Source organism: Dama dama, chromosome 14 (assembly GCF_033118175.1).
Source record: "Dama dama isolate Ldn47 chromosome 14, ASM3311817v1, whole genome shotgun sequence".
In the NCBI taxonomy this organism is placed as follows: Eukaryota; Metazoa; Chordata; class Mammalia; order Artiodactyla; family Cervidae; genus Dama; species Dama dama.
Window position 1 is genome coordinate 36,964,661 of NC_083694.1, and position 21,167 is coordinate 36,985,827.

The window sequence follows — 21,167 nt, forward strand, 5'->3', positions numbered from 1 at the left end:
CACACTCCCTAGGACACAGGGAGAAGGACTCTCTCTAACGTACAGAGGACACGGTACTCCAGTCTGCTCTCCTTCATTTCCCTCAGAAGGAACCTCACTGAATCATGTTAATATCAGTGGAAAGCAGTGGGGGGACTTAGTGCAAAGGACTTCAGGAAAGCTCACTAATTCGGTTGACTGCTCAGTCTTCTTGCTTTTTTCTTAGTGTTGCCTGTATTTGAATGTTTCTTTGCTTAGATGATAGGGGAGAGAGGGCAAAATTGAGCTTTGATTTTTGTTTGTTGCTTAGTGACAAATGTTGGGAGTAAAATTTAAACCATTGAGTTCTGGGAATTGTCAGAGGATTTTATTTGTACATGCCTTCTTGACCTCCATTTTTCTCAGATAAGTAAAAATTATGCAGTACCTTTGTAAACAAGGTACTTTTATTGAGTTGAACTTTTACACATGTGTGGTATACTTAGCCAAAATAACACTTTTATTTAATGTAATTATACTCCAAGGGTTATGCATGTAGAGTTCTACGTGATTAATATGCACTTGAAAGCATTACTAAGTAAGCATAATTTCATAGTTTGTGGGGTTTCTTAAATTCACTTTGTAATTTAATGTGCAGCCACAGAAGTAAAAATTGAGGGATATTACTACCAGGAATTCATATCCTATCACGTACCTTTTCATGTAAACTAGTCACTACTCCAAACTTGCAACTTTCTCTTTTAAAAAAATAATAAATTGTGTTACCTTGGCACAGAGAAAGAAGTGAGGAAATGAGACTATTAAGCATTTGAAATATGCTAATTTTAAAGAGCTTGCAATATGTTTTGCCTTGCTAGTACATTTTTTCCTTCCTAGTAACTGAAAAGATATAAAATACAAAGTCCCTATACTTAGCTTACTAGTAGAGAAAATTGAACCCATGTAGTTCACTGCAGTTAGTTTTAGAGGTAGTTGTAATAGTTTATGAGCATTCACACTGCCAGGAACTTTTCTTTCTGTTTTACTCACATTGGTTGCCTTATTTTATTTCTTATGGAGGTGCTCAAATGCTCTCACCTACCCTTTGAATTTTCAATTTAAAATTTCTTATACATGTTATTTCTTATATATATAAGAAATATATATGTTATATATATATATACATACATATATATATATATATATATATATATATATATATATATATATGGTTAAAGACTCTTTTCTTGAGTGAAAAGTCCTAAAAATTCATAACTTTATAGCCCTCCCCTTTCTCACACACACATACACTCACACTTATACACATGCTAATAATCAGTTCGTGTAGTTTTTCTTTTTTTTAATGACTATTAAAATGAGAAATGCTATTGTTCTGTTTTACTGGGTATTCATTTTTGCTAAGACATAGTAAGACATGATGACTAGATATTGCTACTGTATTTTCAGAGTTCTTAATTATCAACAACAGAATCTACTCTAGCTATTTTAAGCAGAAAAACATTAATTAAATGGGATATACTGCTCAAAGAACCTTTGGCGGGGAAAAATTCCAGAAATAGTCTGAGTTTCCAGGAATGGTTCTCCACATTAAATTTCAGAGCTGAGGTTGCCAGGGCGCTGTTGCCCCCACCAGTGTGGAGGCCTCACAGTCAGGAAGCTACCCTGTATTATACAGCCTCTAGATCCAGAGCCATGCCACTTCTGCCATGATCCAGGCCAACAAAACCCGTGCCACAGACTCTGCCTCTTTCCTGTGTGACTCACTTCTGAATCAAAGTCTGGCATGAGCGCATCAGATGGGTTGACAGTGTCTTATCTGGAGCCCCTGCTGTAATAGCAAGGTTGGGAAGGGAAGGAGAGTTTTGAATTGAACTCAAATGTTACAAGGGAATTGGAGTGGGTATCGAGACAATCCATTCTCAGAATCCACTTCAGTTAATAGCTGTGATATATATAATCTCTCATGCTTTTGTACAATCCAGTTGCTTGGAAATTCTTTGTGTGAGTGAGGCTTGCGGAATATAGGATCTCCCTATAAGGTGATCAAGTAGCAAGCTGGCTTTTTCCTTGAAATTTTAGAATACAAGGCATTCTCTCTGAATCTTATTTGGCTTCCCAGAGAAGAACAGTCAATATCCTGCCTGATGGAGGCATAGACATCCATCTGGTTGCTGGCATTCTGGGAGAGGGCAGGAAAGGGGACTAAGGGATAATATTTCAGTGTAAAGACTTTCACTAAATTCTCTTGTTTTTATTCCATATTTGCTGTCCCCTGGGTTCAGAACTTCGTTTGTATTATTTTTTTCTCTAGGGAAAAGCCTCTGGTCTACTGCTGGGGTTTAGGAATGGGCTGCCATACTGGGGCGGGGGGGGATGTCATCAGTTGTTCTGGATAGGGCTCTATCTGATCCGGTCCTGTCAGCCCTGTAACTGTATCCCTCGTGTGGGTACCAGTGCCTCCAAGGGCAAGACAGGACCCAAGTGGGTTGGCTTCTCCATTCTCTCCCTGTCTAGGTGTTAAAACGAGATAACTCCTTTCTGTGAAAGTGAAAGTCGCTCAGTCCTCCTGTCCAGCTCTTTATGACCCCATGGACTATACAGTCCATGAAATTCTCCAGGCCAGAATACTGGAGTGGGTAGCCGATCCCTTCTCCAGGGGATTTTCCCAAACCAGGGATCAAACCCGGGTTTCCCGTGCTGCAGGCGGATTCTTCATTAGCTGAGCCACCAGGGAAGCCTGAAAGTTAATGAATACTCCTCTGTCTGCTTTCTCTCTTCCAAAGCCTTTGGGAAATCTCTTGTCCACTGTTTTTTCCCCTTTGGTTTTTTTGTCCTTGTGGATCATTATATTTTTATTCTTTTACTGGTATCATAGAAGGTTCAGAGAAGGGAGAGGCTGTGTATGCATGCAATCAATCTGCTATGCTTAACCATAAGTCCATGAAATTTATTCTTTAGTGCACTTATTATAATCTGTCTTTTACACTGTCAATCTGGTATGTACAAATACTCATGAATATTGCTTTAAATATAAGGATTACTATAGAAATTAAATATAAACATTTAATAATAAAATCATTAATGTTCTCACTTTCAAATTGTGAAAGTACTTTTTTAGTCAGGGGTAAAGGGAGTCCATATTTTAAGGGTACTAGATGTGCTTGAAATTATAGGGCAATATATATATACCAAGTGCAAAAAACAAATAAAAAAGTGGTATTGCCCAAGAATGCCATGAGAATGGAGGAGGGAGCCCTCCAGTGGGCTTTTATGGCCAGACAGGCTTCCTGGAGGAGGTGAAGACTTAATTGGACTCTAAAGAAAGAGAAAGAACTAAGAAAAGAGCAGAGAGTCCAGTTGGGTAATGGCGAGTATACTTTATTTCCCTTACCCAATAGAGATATTCCAGTATATAGTCCCATTTAAGGATCTGAGTGCATGCAGAGAGGCAGCCATGAAGCTGATACATATAAACTGTGGAGTGTTGGGGGCCTCCAAGCAAGCCCATCAAAAGCATACATGGACAGTTTTTTCAGTGCCCAAGAGAAAAATCTAAAGAAGTACTATTTACTAGCAGCATGCTGGCTCACAAATGCTGTTTACTACTCAAAATTTAATTTAGATTAAAGAAGGATATTAAAGCCCAACTAAAAATATGGGTAGTTTATGAGTTTCATACTTTGTACATCTCAGTAGTTATAACTTTTTAATAGCAATAAACACCAGATTTTAGTTTTCAACAGCATGTGGAACTAGTATTATGGTATTCTCAATATTTTATAGCCTTTTTCTTTGATATGTTGATTATTTTATAAGTCAGTCATCGTCTCTTGAGTCTTTAATCTAAGCAGAACATCACGCCAGCCTATGAGGGGACTCAGGCATATGTGCATTCAGCACTTTGTAGAATGTCAATCATGCAACCAAAAATAAGAAGGAAACAGTTGCTTCCTTCAAGGGCTTGATGCTTTGATAGGAAGTCAGGACATAGTTGCAGAGTAGCAGAGGGGCAAGCTGCATAAAATGCTTAACAAAAGTAATAATAAAGGTAATAATAGTAATGGATTTGCTCTTTCCCTTAGGAGTTTACCTTGCAATTGGAAAGGCAGAGCATGCACACACTTAGGTGAAACATTTGGACACTTGGACAATGAGACAAAGGTACAAAGTCATGTCGTACAAGCCAAGCACACGAGTTCTGTTGAGGGATCAGACTTGGGTGTCAGGAATCCCAGCGATAGTAGAGGAGGCCTGAGTGCTGTGGCTGGCTATAGCAGGGGCTTTCGCTCTTTCAGGAGCACTGCATACTTGAGTGAGTTTCTGGTGGATCAAAGTGCCCAATCAGGCAAGCCAGGCATGGCACGAGTGGTTTGAACTGGAAGGACTTGCTAGATTGTATCCATGATTCTGAGAGATAAGTATGCCCAGTTAGAAGTCACAGGGATCTGGATAGAGCTACTTGGTGTAGGGGACTTAAGAGTGAGGCGACTCAAACCCTAGGCTGGAAGTAAGAGCAGAGCCGTGGCACTGTGGCAACATCTGGAGAATAGGCTGGCAAGTGGACCAGATTCTGAAAGTAGGATCTGAAGATCCAGGCCTGTGTTGTTGTTGTTGTTCAGTTGCTAAGTCGTTTTTGACTCTTTGTGACCCCCAGGGACTGCAGCACACGAGGCCTCCTTGTCCCTCATCATCTCCCAGAGTTTTCCCAAGTTCATGTCCATTGAATTGGTGATGCTATCCAACCATCTCATCCTCTGTTGCCCTCTTTTCCTTCTGCTTTCAATCTTTCCCAGCATCAGGGTCTTTTCCAGTGAGTAGGCTGTTCACATCAGGTGGGCAGAGTATTGGGGCTTTAGCATCAGTCCTTCCAAAGAGTATTCAGGGTTGATTTCCCTTAGGAGTGACTGGTTTGATCTCCTTGCTGTCCAAGGGACTTTCAAGTATCTTCTCCACAATTTGAAAGCATCAATCCTTCAGTGCTCAGCCTTCTTTATGGTCCAACTCTCACATCTGTACAGGACTACTGCAAAGACCATAGCTTTGACTATACAGACCTTTGTCCTTGGTCACTGCAACTACATTTCTTAGCAGCAATGTCAGGGTGAGACAATGATTCTTAATGGGCAGGTTTTCTCATAGCCCCACTCCTATGAGAAAAGAGCTACACTTTTAAATCTACTTAATATAGTGGCCTTTGGTGTCAGAATGTTTTTTAAAGAATACCACTGACTTGAAAATAAGTCTACAAATAAGATGGGAATGGAAAAGAAGATAGAAAAATGAGACCTATAATACTTGAAGAAAAAATGTACACTGAGCTAGATAATCTTTTGCAGGAATTTTGATGGAAGAGAAGCAAGAGTGGCAAATAGGCAGCAGTATGTCTAGTGGAGGAAAGAGTTTAGATGAAGACAAGAGGATATGACTGGGTATGTTCCATGTGGAAAGTGAAAATGCATTGACTTTCCTGAAAAGGAGTACCGTGGTCAGTGCAGTGGGTGTGTTGAGAATTTGAATTTACTCTGAAGGGCAATGTAGTGTCATCTTGGAAAATGAGATGAGGTAAGAGGAGGAAGCATGATGAATATGTATACTTTCATAACTCTTGTGTCAGTTACTCAGAGCATTAAAGGCTTGCATTAATTTATGGGGGCATCACATTTTTCTTGGCCCTGATCCCCACCCAGAAACCCAGGATAATGTCTCCAGTTTCCTTGTTTGCAAACATTCTGGCCACAGTGTACCAGGGAGAAAAGAAAACATTGTCGGGGAAAGAATATTGATCAACATTATTGTCTCTTGAGCAGCAAGCAAATTATAATAATTGAATGTTCTACAGTATCTCATGAGTTTTCAGGATTCTGAAAAAACATTTAGAACCTCTGGATGAGGGATCTTTTCAACTTGAACTGATCTGTGGGCTACCACCCTGCTTTCGAACAAAGTTCTTGGTTGCCCTGTCATTCTGTCTCCTCCTTTAGCTGGCACCACAGTACCCCCTCTGTGGCCTTCACATATTGTCTGTGTAGTTGTGTCACAGGAATGTTCCATTTGTTGCTCACAGAATGGTACAACACTGAGAAAGGACAAATAAATGTCAATTTTCAAGTAGGACAAGAGGCATTTAATAAATTAGGAGTATACAATATGACAAATGTGTTATAGAGAATGCACATGATATATTATTAACTGTTAGAAAAGGAATGGTCAGAACTGAGAATCTTTCCTCTAGTGAGACACAGCTATCCTCTGCAGCATGAAATATTCTGCTAGTCTATTGTGGAATCTTTTTCTAATCAGATTATTTATTAGCCTGAGAAATTGCCACAATGCTTTAAAATGTTAGAGTGATCCAGTGAAGAATTATAACAAAACTCACATATTTAAAAAATAGATTTAGAACCATTATTACCTATGTCAAAGATATGCTTGATGCCATTACTGTCTTTTAAATGTATTTTTTCCTAGTCTTTTATAATCTAGTCTCTTTTATGTTCTGTCTTTTTTTAAAACTTTGTATCAGTTTGTACCTCTAAGAGTAGCATAACTGCTGCATTTTGTTTTTGTATTGTTTCGAAGTGTATTGGATTGTCACGGTGTATTTATATGTTTAGGCCACAAGATTTTTTATTAATCAAATCAAGTATATTGTTCTAGGTTAGTAAAACTTTACCTAATAAACTGTGTGATATTAAGCAAATGCTGTAAATTAATTCAAAATCAATTTTTGAGAAATTAAAAATAAGTTTTCATATCACATCTTTTTGGATCATTTTTAACATAAGACTATAGGTAGACATGGGCCTTCCCAGGTGGCTCAGTGGTAAAGAATCTGCCTGCCCATGCAGGAGACACAGAAGACAGGTTTGATCCCTGGGTTGGGATGATCCCCTGGGGAAGGATATGGCAACCTGCTCCACTATTCTTGCCTAGAAAATTCCTTGGCGAGAGGAGCTTGATGGGCTCTAGTCTATGAGGTTGCAAAGAGCTGGACATAACTGAGCACGTGCACACACACACACACAGGTAGACATAATGGTAAAAATAACATGGGTACAACATAATAGTAAAATTCCATCATGTTGGTGTTTTGTTTGTAATGTATCATCAACAATCAAAGTTTTGCTAACCAATATCCATATAGGCAACAGTATAATAGCTGTTAAATGTAAATAAGTTATAACACAGTCCTTACCCTCAAGAAGCTTCCGATCTACTTGAAGAGGCAAGCTGAACATAAATGGGCAGTTGTATTCTATATGTGTGTGTGTGTGCTCAGTCGTTCAGTTGTGTTTGACTCTTTGCGACCATAGACTGTAGCTCACCAGTCTCCTCTGTCCATGGGATTCTCCAGGCAAGAATACTAGAGTGGGTTGCCATTCCCTTCTCCAAGGTTATTCTATATAGCCTATGACAACAATTATGGAAAATTTGAAAACTATATAGACGTCTGTGACTTGCTATAGTCAGAGTAGGCTTCATGGAGGGGGTAGCACTTCACATAAGTTTCTTGTAGAAAACTTCTTGTAGAAAAGAGACATTCCTAGCAAGTAAAAGCAATACAAACAAAGACAGAGGTAAAAATAAACATGTCAGTCAGTCTAAACTTTATAAAGTTTTAATGATCAAAAGCAATGACAGTTAAGCATGTTATACAGATTTTTTCCCATAGAATTTTAATTTGATTCTCAAAATATATATAACTATCAAATATTTTACTCAACATTTGACTTTAATTATTAGACATTCTCAAACTAATTCAACAAATGTTTATAATTTACGCCGCATAAATTTCAGTGATCACTATGCTAGGCATTATAATATATAGAAAGGGAGGGAGGATTCGCAATCTTATCCTTTAAGATTTTGGTGCCTTATCATACAAGAGACCCAGGGTTTGATTCCTGGGTCAAAAAGATCCCCTGGAGAAGGAAATGACAACCCATTCCAGTATTCTTGCCTGGAGAATCGCATGGACAGAGGGGTCTGGTGGGCTACAGTCCATGGGGTCGCAAGTGTTGGACACGACTTAGCAACTAAACCACCATTAGTGAGAAAGATGCACAAGTAAAATGATTCAATGTAGTTATCAAACCAAGGCCACTTGAATATTCCCCAAGTTATAAAATTCTGTACATATGGGCCACCAAGTATATGAAGACTTTCCAATCCTTTGTGTATTCAGGAGCTATTCCTCCACACACTGAACACTTTCTTCATACTCACTATAGCTTCTTCCAGCTACCAAGTTATGTTGATGGTGCTCTGCAAGCTAGAGGTTATCAGTGGACACTTTCTGGCCCCACATCTGTCCCGTATTGATCCTTTTGTTTCCCCGCAAGGTCAGTGAACTTATACTGTGAGGCTATATCTTAATTCCCACCTCCCCTCAATATTGAGCCTAAACTCATAGTTTAATTACTTCCACCTCAGACCGCACTCTTTCACACATTAAAGCCTCCTTTCTTTGGCCTATTCTGTCAATGTTTCTCCTCTTTCTTCTAACATTTAGCAAGTTATTGCAAGGAAGACACACACACTCTCTCTCTCTCATATTCCCTCTCTCTTTGAACAAAGAATCTCTGTCATCTTTGATGCCTTCCATACAAATAGTACTGGCTGTTGTTGTTCAGTTGCCCAGTCATGTCTGACTCTTTGCAGTCCCATGAACTGCAGTATGCCAGGCCTCCTGGTCTCTGTCCATCTCCCAAAGTTTGCCCAAGTTCATGTCCATTGCATTGGTGATGCCATCCAACCATCTCATTTTCTGATGCCCACTTCTCCTGCCCTCAATCTTTCTCAACATCAGGGACTTTTCCAATGAGTTAACTGTTCACATCTGATGACCAAAATACTGGAGCTTCAGCTTCAGCATATGTCCTTTCAATGAATATTCAGGGTTGATTTCCCTTACGATTGACCCATTTGATCTCCTGGTTGTTTAAGGGCTTTCAGGAGTCTTCTCCAGCACCACACTTCGAAGGCATCAATTCTTCGGCCTTCTACCTTCTTTACAGTCCAGCTCTCACAACCGTACATGACCACTGGGAAGACCATAGCCTTGACTATGTGGACCTTTGTCAGCAGAGTAATGTCTCTGATTTTCAACACACTATCTAGGTTTGTCATAGCTTTCCCACCAAGAAGCGGTCATCTGCTGATTTCATGGCTGTAGTCACCATCTGCAGTGATCTTCGAGCCCAAGAAGAAGAAATCTGTCACTTCTTCCACCTTTTCCCCTTCTATTTGCCATGAAATAATGGGCCCGGATGCCATGATCTTAGTTTTTTTAATATTTAGTTTTAAGCTGGCTCTTTCACTCTCCTCCTTCACTCTTATAAGAGGCTCTTTAATTTGTCTTTGCTTTCTGCCATTAGAGTGGTATCATCTGCATATCTGAGGTTGTTGATGTTTCCCTGCCTGTCTTGATTCCAGCTTGTGACTCATCTAGTCTGGCATTTCTCATGATGTGTTCAGCATATAGGCTAAACAAACAGGGTGACAGGAGACAGCCCTGTCTTACTCCTTTCTCAATCTTGAACCAGTAGTACTTATAACCATCTTATATTGAGAAAAGGAAAGGTATCATGTTTTAAAGTGAAGAAAAGAATGGTGCTAAATGAGTGACATCACATTTTGAAGCTCTTGAAACTTACACAGAAAAATCTTTTCTTGATCCCCTTTTAAAAACTCTTCCTCTAGAATTTTGCAAATGCTTCCTCCAAAATGTCTATTAAAGATAAAATGTTTAAAATATCAAATTCTATTCCTTGTTTACTTACCAAAAAAAAGAAACATTCTCTACTTTTTTGCTTTTCTTTGCAAGTGTAACCTACTTGAACAATAAAATTAACTGAACATTCTGAGTTCCAAATGAAAAACCTTGACAAAAATTTTTAAATTAATGCATTTGCAAGATGAAGATGTCTCATATAAGGTATACACACATACCTCATTTTATTGTTCTTCACTTTATTGCACTTCCCAGATAATGTGTTTTTTTTTAAATTGACGGTTCATAATAACCTTGCATTGTCAGATAATGATTAGCATTTGTAAGCAATGAAGTACTTTTAAATTGAGGTTAGTAGATTGTTTTTTTAAAAGCATAATGCTATGCTACACTTAATAGACTACCATTTAGTATAAACATAACTTTTGTATGTACTGAGAAACCAAAAAAAATATCATTTGACTTGCTTTATTATGATATTGGCTCTATTGTGGAAGTCTGGAACTAAACCTGTAATATCTCCAATGTATACCTATAATTTAAAGTGAATAGAATAAACCACACCTGTTGTATGAATTGAAAAGAGAGAGGGGGTACTAATACAGACAGACATAGAATTAAAACTCTGGGAAAACTCTTTGCACAGAATAGACCTTGAACTAGACTCTAAATAGTACACTGGGATATAGGGAGAGGTTGAAAGAGTATATCAGGCTGGGAAAGACTTGTTGGCAAACGTGTATTTGGTTGAAATGGAGACTTCCTACTAAAGAGTAAAGGAGATATTGACAAGTCAGGATCAGACCAATTTGTAGGTGTTTTTCAATTTCTCATTAAGTTTCATGGAACTTCTTCCATAAATAATGGAGAGCTATGAATGTTTTGAAGGTCTGTAATGAATTTGACAGAGTAGTTTAAGAAAATTGCCCTCTCTGGTGATGTTAGAGGAAGTACAAGACTAAAAGACTAGATAGGAGGCCATTTATAGCTTCAGGCTTGTGAGATGCCAGGGACCTGAATTAATGTAGTGGGAATGTCAAACAATGGGAGCTATGACAAATGCTTCAAACACAGTGCAGTATAGTCTTGATGTAATAAAGGAGGTGATGGAAGACAATACGTCAGAAATGATAGTGAGGTTTCAGACTGGGTGACTGGCAGAAGGATAAATATACCTGATGGCAGAAATGGGGAGGTTGGAAGAGGAAGACTGGATGGCTGAGGGGAAGGAATGTGGTGATAGGTACATGGGCTCATCACTGTCAATAGAAAGTTAATGTGAGCCGCATATGTCATTTAAAATTGTCTAATGGCTGCATTCAAAACAGTACAGATGAAATTATGTTTAATAATACTTTACCTCAATATGTTCAAAGTATTGTCATTTCAACATATAATTGATATAGAAGTATTAATGATGTAGTTTTCATTCTTTTTCTCATAATAAATCTTTGAAATCTGGTATGTATTTAACACTTAAAGCACATCCCAATTTGACTAGCTACATTTCAAGGAGGTGGTAGTCACCTTAGCTGGAGGCTACCATATTGAACAGTAAATTATTAGAAAGTTTATAGAATTAACAAAGAATATGTAACAAAGGTCTTAATTAAGGTGGTAAGATTCACTATATTTTAGAAATTATAATTGTTTACCCTTTCTCCTCTGTTTCTTTTATTTCAACTATTTCATATTCAAGATGTTATTTTAGTACAACATCATACTTTCCCAGAAGCACCAAAAATTTTAGAGATATCCATGATATATAGCTTCGTGGTTCTCTCATTTAACTCTCCATCTGACTAACAACTTTCAACAAATTAGTCTGAATCTTCTTTTTCTTCTTTTTTTGTCAGTCTTAAAACTCTTGATTAGGAAATAATTTAGCAGTATGTCCTCAAAAATCTTGGATAAATGACATTTAGTTCTTTGGAAATGAAACTACATTTTTTTATATTTCTCTGTCTGCACGTGTGTTTTTCTCCATTGTTTAATATCTGACGTAAACTTGCTGGAGTTTTGGTCTCCACTATACGCTAAAGAATGTAGTACAAAAGAGAGCCTACTTCTATGGAAAACATGCCAAGGACATTGTGTTCCATCTTTACAATGAAATGCAGATTTCCCATTAGAAGGCAAATCCATCATTTCAAAAGGTTGAATAGGATGTGCATTAAAAAAATCCAGCTGCTTAAATTTAGGGCATTGAAAAGCATCCAATACAAAAATGTTCCCCGGGTCTCAAGCATTTTCATTTGATTATGTTTTGGGTAGCTTTTCATTCAGTCTACAATCTTGCCTCTTAGAATTGTGTCCTAAAATAGTCTACAAGTCTTTCAAACAAGTTAGGCCCAACTCTGATGCTTCATTTGCATAAATTATGTATTTTGTTATTTAGAATATCCTTGTATTTGCTATTGTTAATATCTGTAAAAGAAATATTGGAATCTTCTTACATGTGCTTTGATTTTTTATATTTATTCTTGGGCTTCTCTCACTGCCATTCAATTTATGTTTTTGGTCTATTTTGTTATCTTCTTTGAAGAGCTTGCCTTCTAGGACAGCCATTTTGTCCTCCAACCAGCTTCCTTTAGCTTCCCGTGTCACCTGTTCTTCTCTGCCTCACTATTCTAATGTGCTCTACCCAACTTTCCCCTGACTAATTTAGGAATAAGAAGAGGTAAAGGCAGTGGTAGTTCTTACAATAACATTTTCTGATGTCTGCAGACAGCATGGCCCCCACAAGCTGGCTAGGGAGCATAGAAGAATTCTACCCCACACTACTGAGCGTAGACAAATTCTCAAGGAAGAACTGTAGGAGCTGAAAGAACAATAAAGTTTATGTCAAACATATCTGTATGGTGCATGTATTTCTCATAAGCATTGATACTTGTTTATTAAGTCATGGCTAAATCTCTATGCTCTTCTCCTCTGAAATCTAGGCCTGGTATTTCTCAGGACTGTCACCTGAGATATACAGAGGACTACTGTTTAACAAGGGCTGTGTTAAAATGCCCCAAATATTGACCAGGTTTCCTAAACTTGAATATTTGGCTGTCTCCTATTATACTGATTGTTAGGTATTTATGCATGTGATAATATTGTCCCTGGGCCAGTCCATAAAGGTAAATGTTCTAATAATTCTTTGGCATCCAATATATTTAACCAAGATTGGTTTGGTTCCATTTGCAGACCTCCCCTCTCAAATGTCCATTTTCTTCCTAAAGAGTTGTTAATTTTAGAAGATAATTTGTTCTAGTTAATATCAATTCACTTCTAAAGGGTGTTTTTTCTCCCCAAAGAGTTTGACAATTTGATGGAATCTTTTTTTTTTTCCTGGACCCACATTTTATTCTAGACTTGAATGAAAGAAGTATTTTCTGTGCTTTATCATAGTTTATAGGGAATATTTCATACTAGGGTCCTTGTGCTTCCAGTCTCCTACCAGTTCTGGCTATCAAAACTGCTTAGGCTGCAAATAAAATATGAAATGAAATCCATCTGGCATTTCTCATTGAATTAGGACCAGAACATTTTTGTTAAATATTAACAGATGGCTAAATTTTTAATATCAAACTAACATTTTAAAACATCTAAGGGGACCCACATGAGGAAGAAAGGATAGAAGACCATATGTTTTCTCCATCCCTGAGCCCTTTCTTCCTCTGCACTTTCCCTTGCCTCATTCTTCTGACCCATGTATTGAGAACCATTGGTGTCTCCTGTCTCCAATGATTTTTCTTCCTTGGTGTGGTTTGGTGATGGTTTGATGGCTTAGTTGCAAAGTCGTGTCCAACTCTTTGCAACCCCATGGACTGTAGCCCACCAGGCTCCTCTGTCCGTGGGATTTCCCAGGGAAGAAAACTGGAGTGAGCTACCATGTCCTCCTCCAGGGGATCTTCCTGACCTAGGGATCAAACCCGCATCTCTTGCTTGGCAGGAGGTTTCTTTACCACTTAGCCCCCTGGGAAACCCTTGTTCCTTGGTAGCTGGTGTCAAAATAGTGTATGATGGTATCAAAATATTGTAATCAAATGCTGACCAGCTCAGGTGATATGTGGCTGTGGGCATGCTTCAAGATCTTTTATTAAAGCCAGTTCTCTCTCTCTCTCTCAATAGGAAAAAGAAAAGAAGTATATGCTTCCCTTGGACAACCTGAAAGTTCGGGATGTGGAAAAAAGCTTTATGTCTAGCAAGCACATCTTTGCACTCTTTAATACAGAACAAAGGTAAGAAAATGAAACAGCTTATGTCTTCACATTTTTTTTTTTTTTTTTGCTTTGAATTTTTATGTGTTCCAGGGACCATATTTGCAAGATTTCTTTTGGTCCTACCTTAAAATTTGTTAACTCTTGAGTTTTCCTTTCATTTGTTTTGTATTTTCAGCTTTTACCATAGGTTGTGGATTCAAAAGATTTAAACTTAGAAAAAGGAAGATCTTCAAGTATTAATTAACTGTTTTTAAGCAGGCACCCATGTCATTCTTAAACTACATTTTGTTACTTTAAAGTCTTCCTTGTTTCTCATTTATTGTTCTGCGCTTATAAATAAATTATTCAGTTATAATTTTTAGTAGTATCTAATGGATTAGTATCACTTAAGACCCAATCAGGTATTATGACTAAATTCTTGCATCAGTGAATAGAATTATTCATTTAAGATGGATACAAATATATTGTTCTTTACAGTTTTTCAAAACAGTCCACATTCATTGTCTGCTGTAGCAATTGTGAGGGAAACGATAGAGTACTGTGATTACCACTTCATAAATTAGAAATGTATCTCAGAGACTTTCTTAAGATGACAAAATTATCCCTGAATTTGGGGCTAATTATTGTGGAGTGCCATGATTATTCACTGAAACTAAGTAAACAAATGGAGAAGTAACAGAGAATTGGATAGAGAAACATAAAAAGATTACGACTAGGCAAAAATAATAAAGACCTTTTCCAAATGAAATTGTTACAGGAAAAAGCTAATTAATTTCTGTGAGTCAGTTATTAAGAAACTGAATCATTAGGTGGCAGGATCTAATTTTAATCCATCTCTCCAGGCTTTTTATCTTTATTTAGCAATGAATGAAGTTCCTTGATTAGGTTCAGTGACTGGCCTAGGGTCAATCACACAGTAAATCAAAATGGGGGGAGGGGAGAAGCCTTTTTTGTACATTCCCAGTCAGTTGCTCAGAGTGACTCATTGTACAAAAAATACTTAGAAAAACCACAAGAGCAGAATGTTTAAAGAATCAAGGGAAAAGAAAATTAAATATAACTCCCCTACCAAATACTGAGAATGAAATTTTATTGAAGTATTTTAATTTAAATACTAATTTGTTATTAGTATTATTTGAGAGCAGCTGGTGAAAAGACACTGAAAATGATAAAGGATAAAAAGGTTTCCTGGGGAGATAAGTAGTGTGTCCTCCACAGGGGCAAAGTTCAGTACTGTTTACATACCTTCCTCAGAGCAGTGGGGAGTCAGAAAGTCCTAAAGCAGTCTTCGGGGGTGTGCTCAGCCTTCCTGCTTGGATGCAGAGTGGGAAGTATAATTGCCACACATGAGGTCAAACTAAATTTGAATCTTTGATCAACCTAGAAAGTTAAGGTTATAAAACGACTGAGTACAAAATAAAAAGATCAGATAATGATAGAGCATCTTTTTAGACACAATACAATTATGGATTTATTTTCTTCTATTTTATTGGAATATAATTGCTTTACAGTGTTATGTTAGTTTTTGCTGTATGGTGAGGAGAATCAGCTATGTGTATACATATATCCCCTCCCTCTTAGAACTCTCTCCACTCACATCCTCACCCCAATCCCACCCACCACAGAGCACAAAGCTGAGCTCCCTGTGCTTTATGAAAGCAGCTTCCCCCTAGCTATCTAATTACATGTGGTAGTGTATATACCTCAATCCTAATCTCACAATTTGTCCCACTCTCCCCTCCCCCACCCCCCCCACCCCGCGTCCACATGTCCATTCTCTACATCCACGTCTCTATCCCTGCCTTGGAAATAAAGTTTATCTGTACCGTTTTTCTAGATTCCACACGTATTCATGAAAATATGGTATTTGTTTTTCTGACTTATTTCACTTAGTATGACAGACTCTAGGTTCATCCATATCTCTACAAATGACCCTTTTTGTTTCTTTTAGTGGCTGAGAAATACTCCACATCTTCTTTATCCACTCATCTGTCATTGGACATTTAGCTTGTTTCTATGTCCTGGCTATTGTAAATAGTGCTGCAGGGAACATTGCGGTACATGTGACCTTTTGAATTATAGGTTTCTCAGGGTATATACTCAGGAGTGGGATTGCTGGGTCATATGGTAGTTCTGTATTTAGTTGTTTAAGGAATGTCCATACTGTTCGCCACAGTGGCTATATCAATTTACATTCCACCAACAGTGCAAGAGGATTCCCTTTTCTCCACATCCTCTCCAGCAAAGAGAACAAAAGAGATGAGTGTAAGAAATCTCTGGACTTCTAAAAATCTAGGTATCCTGGAATTCTAGACTTGTCAGAAAGTATTGAACTCTTCAACGGCTTCGCTTGACCTCTATGTGTGCAAGAACATACAGGCATTTTTGCCATTTATCTTTTCCTATGAAATCTTGACTATTTTCAATTATTTTGGTACTGGCTAGGCCCTCTAGTAGTACAATATTAAGTACAATTGGGAGTCTTTGTTTTTTTCCTGATTTAAAGGAAAATTATTTCACACTTTTATGGTTAAGTGCTTTCTGATAGGTACCCATTGTCAAGTAAAGAAGATTCCCTGAGTTCCTGGTTGCTGAAGTTTCTGTTTTAATCATGATTAGGTGTTTAACTTTGTCATGGATGAGTGTGTTTTTTTTTTTTCTCTATGACTTTCTTCTTTAATCTATTCATGTGGTGAAATATATTAATAGACCTTCTTATTGTAAACCATCCTTGATCTCCCGGGATTAAACCTAATTAAATTGTGATGTATTATTGTCTATTATGTGTCCCTGACTTAAGTTTGCCATTTTATGTAGCTTTTTGCATCTATGTTCATAAGTAAAATTGGCTCATAAATGTTCTTTTTTGTATTGTCCCTGCCTAGTTTTCATATCAAGGTTCTGTTAGCTTCATAACTGAAGTGGAAATAAGTTCTTATTGTTCTTTGGAACACTTTGTATAAGGTGGGGACTGACTGTTAACTGAGTGGTAGAACTCACCTGTAAAATCATCTAGAACTTATGGACAGTTTTGATAAGTAGACTTTTGGCTAGTGATTTCACATATTTAATAAGTATAGATTTATTCAGGTTTTCCATTTTTTCTATGAGTTTAAACAAATTATATTTTTTTCCAGGAAATTACCCATTCTGTTTTTTTTTTTAACATATTTTTATATTCACATCAATGATTTCTTAGTGTTCTATTTTTACAAATCTCTGCTGTGTCTGAAATTTGACCCTTTTTTAATTTCTCATATTAAACCTTACCTTTTTTCACTTGGTCACTCTTTCCAGAATTGTATCTTTTTCCAGAGAACCAACTTTTGATCCTCAGTTGTATATGTTTTATCTATTTCAGGAATTTCTGCTCTCTTCTTCATTTCCTAACTTGTATTTACTGTGTTTTCTTTTTAGCCCATTTTTTCTAACTTCTTTTTTAGATGTGTAGCTCATTAATTTTTATCTTATTTTTTCTTAAGTATACATATAATTGAATAGATTTCCTTCTATGTATTTTTAGCTGCTCACCACAGACTTTGCAACATAATACCTTGGTTACCATTAAGTTCTGTTTCCTCTGATCTTTTGTTTCCATAATCTTTATTATCATTTTTTCTTTGAGTTGTTTAGAACTGTGTTTCATATTTTATAGTGCATGGAATTTTATTGTTTTGTTGTTGTTGATTTCTAATTTAATTGTATTGTGGTCAGAGCATATGATCTAGCACACATGGTAAATTTTCATAAATATTTCATATATGCTTGAGAAGAATGTAGTGATTTAGGAGTACAGGGTTCCATGAGAGTTCTATGAATCATGTTTGTTAATAATATTATCCAGTCTATAGTAATTATAAAAATATAGTTACTATATTTTAAAATCTTGATTGATTAAAAAACTCCACAAATATATACTAGGAAGCTGTCATTATAATTTGTGTAAGAGAATGTTTTGCCTATATTGTCTTCTAGGAATTTTATGGTGTCCTAATGGATATTTAAGTCCTTAAGCTGTTTTAAGCTTAATTTTTGTGCACAGGGTAAAAGGCTATTCTAACTTCACTGATGCACAAGTCACTGTCCCTCTTTCCCACACCACATGTTAAAGGGAATGTCTTTTCTCTGTTCTTTTCTCCATTCTCATTCTGTATATTCTTGCCTCCTTTGCCAAGGATTAATTGACCATATGTATGTAGGTTTATTTCTGGGCTTTCTGTTTTTTTTCCATTGATCTGTATGTCTCTTCCTGTGCCGATGTCACACTTTTGATTACTGTAGCTTTGTGTATTGTCTGCAGCCTGGAAGAGTTATTCCTCGAGCATTGTTCATTTTCCTCAGGATTGCTTTGGCACTTCTGGATCTTTTGTAGTTCCATATAAATTTTAAGATTGTTTGTTTTAGTTCTATGAAAAATATCACGGGGAAGTTGATAGGGGTTGCATTAAATCTGTAGCTTGCTTTTTGTAGTATGACCATTTAAACAATATTAGTTTTCTAATCCAAGAGTATAGGATATCTTTCTATTTTCTTGAATCACATTTGATTTCCTTTATCATTGTTTTGTAGTCTTAGCATATAACTCTCACCTCGTTGCTTAGATTTATTCGTAGGTTTTTTTGATGTGATTTTTAAACAAGGTTTTTTTTAACTTTGACTTTCTGATATTTCATTGTTAGTGTACAGAAATGCAACAGATTTTTGTATATTAATCTTGTATTCTGATACTTTGCTGAGTTTATTTATCAGTTCTAATAGTTCTAATAGTTTTGTGTGGAGTCCTTAGGGTTTTCTGTATATAATATCATATCATCTGCATATAGTGACAATTTTATGCTTTCCCTTCTGATTTGGATACCTTTTATTTCTTTCCTTGTTTAATTGCTATGGCTAGCAAGTACTATGTTTAATAGAAGTGATGAGAGTGAACATTCTTGTCTTATTGCAAATTTTAGTTGAAAGGGAAGATTTTCATTATGCTGGCTGTGGGTTTGTCATAAATGGCTTTTGAGGTATGTTCCTTCTGTACCCACTTTCGTTGGAGTTTTATCATGAATGGATGTTGAATTTCATCAAATGCTTTTTCTTCATCCTTGAGATGATGGTGTGGTGTTTGTCTTTTCTTGATGTTATGTATTGTATTGATTGATTTGGATATGGTGACCTATCCTTGTGACACTGGGATGAATCCACTTTGATTATGATGTATGATACTTTTTATGTGTTACTGAATTTGGTTTGCTAAGATTTTGTTGAGGATTTTTACATCTATATTCATTAAAGATATTGACCTATAATTTTTTTTTTGGTAGTGTCTTTGTCTGGTTCTGGTATCAGGGTGGTGGTGGCTTCATAGAAGGACTTTTGGAGTGTTTCCTCCTCTTCAATCTTTTGGAAGAGTTTGAGAAAGATTGATATAAGTTCTTCTTGGTATGTTTGGTTGAATTACCCAGTGAAGCCTTTCTGGACTATTGTTTTCAGTTTTGGGTTTTTTTAAATTATTATTATTACAAATTCTGTTTCCTTCTGGGCTTCCCTGGTTGCTCAGATGGTAAAGAATCCACCTGCAATGCAGGAGATCCCAGTTCAATCCCTGGGTCAGGAAGATCCCCTGGAGAAGGGATAGGCTACCCACTCCAGTATTCTTGGGCTTCCCTGGTGGCTCAGACAGGAAAGAATGTGCTTGTAATATGGGAGATCTGGGTTCCATCCCTGGGTTGGGAAGATCCCCTGGAGAAAGGAACAGCTACCCACTCCAGTATTCTTCCCTGGAGAATTCCATGGACAGAGGAGCCTGGCTGGCTACAGCCTGTGGGGTCACAAAGAGTCAGACATGACTGAGTGCCTTTCACTATTTCCTTCTAGTGTTTTGTCTGTTCAAATTATCTATTTCTTCTTGATTCTGTTTTGGTGGACATTATGTTTCTAGAAACTTTTCCATTTCTTCTAGGTTGTCCAATTTGTTTCCGTGTAACTGTTTATAGTTTTCTGTGATTTTTGTTTGTCTGGAGGAGTGGTTTCATTTTCTTTCTCTTTACTTTCTTATTTTGTTTATTTGGATTCTTTCTCTTTTCTTCTTGGTGAGCCTGACCAGAGATTTGTTCATTTGGTTTATCCTTTCAAAAAACCATCTCTTGGTTTTATTGGTTTTTTTTTTTCTATTTTTAATCTCTTTTCATTATTTCCTCTCTGATCTTTATTGTTTTTTTCCTTCTGATGACTTTATATTTTGTTTGTTCTTTTGCTCATTCTCTTAGACAATAGGTTAATCTCTTAGATTGTTTATCTGACATTTTCTTGCTTTTTGAGGAAGGCATGTATCACTATCTAAAGTTTCCTCTTATTACTGCTTTTTCTGCATCCTTTAGATTTTTTAAAGTTGTGTTTTCATTGTTATTTGTCTCCATGTAGTCATCTCTTTCTGATTTCTGTTTTTATGCCATTGTGGTCAGAAAAGATGCTTGAAATAATTTCTATCCTCTTAAATTAATTGAGCCTTGTTTTGTGTCCTAAAATGTGGTCTGTTCTAGAGACTGTTCCCTGAGCACTTGAAAACAATGTATAGGTGCTTTTTGGATATAATGTCTTGTGGATATCAATTATTTCTAACCCTTGTGTCATTTAGGATCTCTGTTGCCTTATTGATTTTATGTATGGAAGATCTGCCCATTGATATCAGTGGGGTTTAAGTTTCCTACTATTATTGTATTCCCATAAATTTCTCCCTTTATTTCTGATGGTATTTGTGTTTTGTATTTAGGTGTGCCTATATTGGATGCATATATGTTAAGGAGTGTAAAGCCTTTTCTTGTATTGATCCTTTTATCACTATATAGTGCCTTGTTTATCTTTCTTTATGAACTTTGTTTCAAAGTCAATTTTGTCTGATGTGAGTATTGTTGCCCCTGCTTTCTTGTCATTTCCATTTGCATGAAATATCTTTTTCCATAACCTCTCACTTTCAATCTATGTGTATCCTTCACCCTAAATTGGGTTCAGCATATCGTAGGCTCTTATTTTATTGTCCAATCTGTTACTTTACATCTTTTGATCTGCTGATCCATTTATTCATTCCACTGGCATTTGTTTATTATTGATAGATATGTGTTTATTGCAGTTTTATGCCTTGCTTTCAGTTCATTTTGTATTTCTTCTTTGTTCCTTTCTTTTTCTTTTTGTTTTTCCATTTACCATTAGATGATTTTCTTTTGTATTAAGCTTGAGTTCTCTTCTTTTTAGTTTTT

General features: G+C 36.7%; 1 protein-coding gene across 7 annotated transcripts in view; it reads left to right on the forward strand.

Moving 5' to 3' along the window:
• Positions 1–21,167, forward strand: part of DNM3 (dynamin 3) — a 635,765-nt gene that overhangs the window by 446,450 nt on the left and 168,148 nt on the right. For all 7 annotated transcript variants that reach the window (XM_061160332.1, XM_061160330.1, XM_061160334.1 and 4 more), the window contains one exon: positions 13,832–13,941. In XM_061160332.1, coding sequence (XP_061016315.1) covers positions 13,832–13,941 — 110 coding nt within the window. The remainder of the gene's footprint in view (positions 1–13,831; positions 13,942–21,167) is intronic.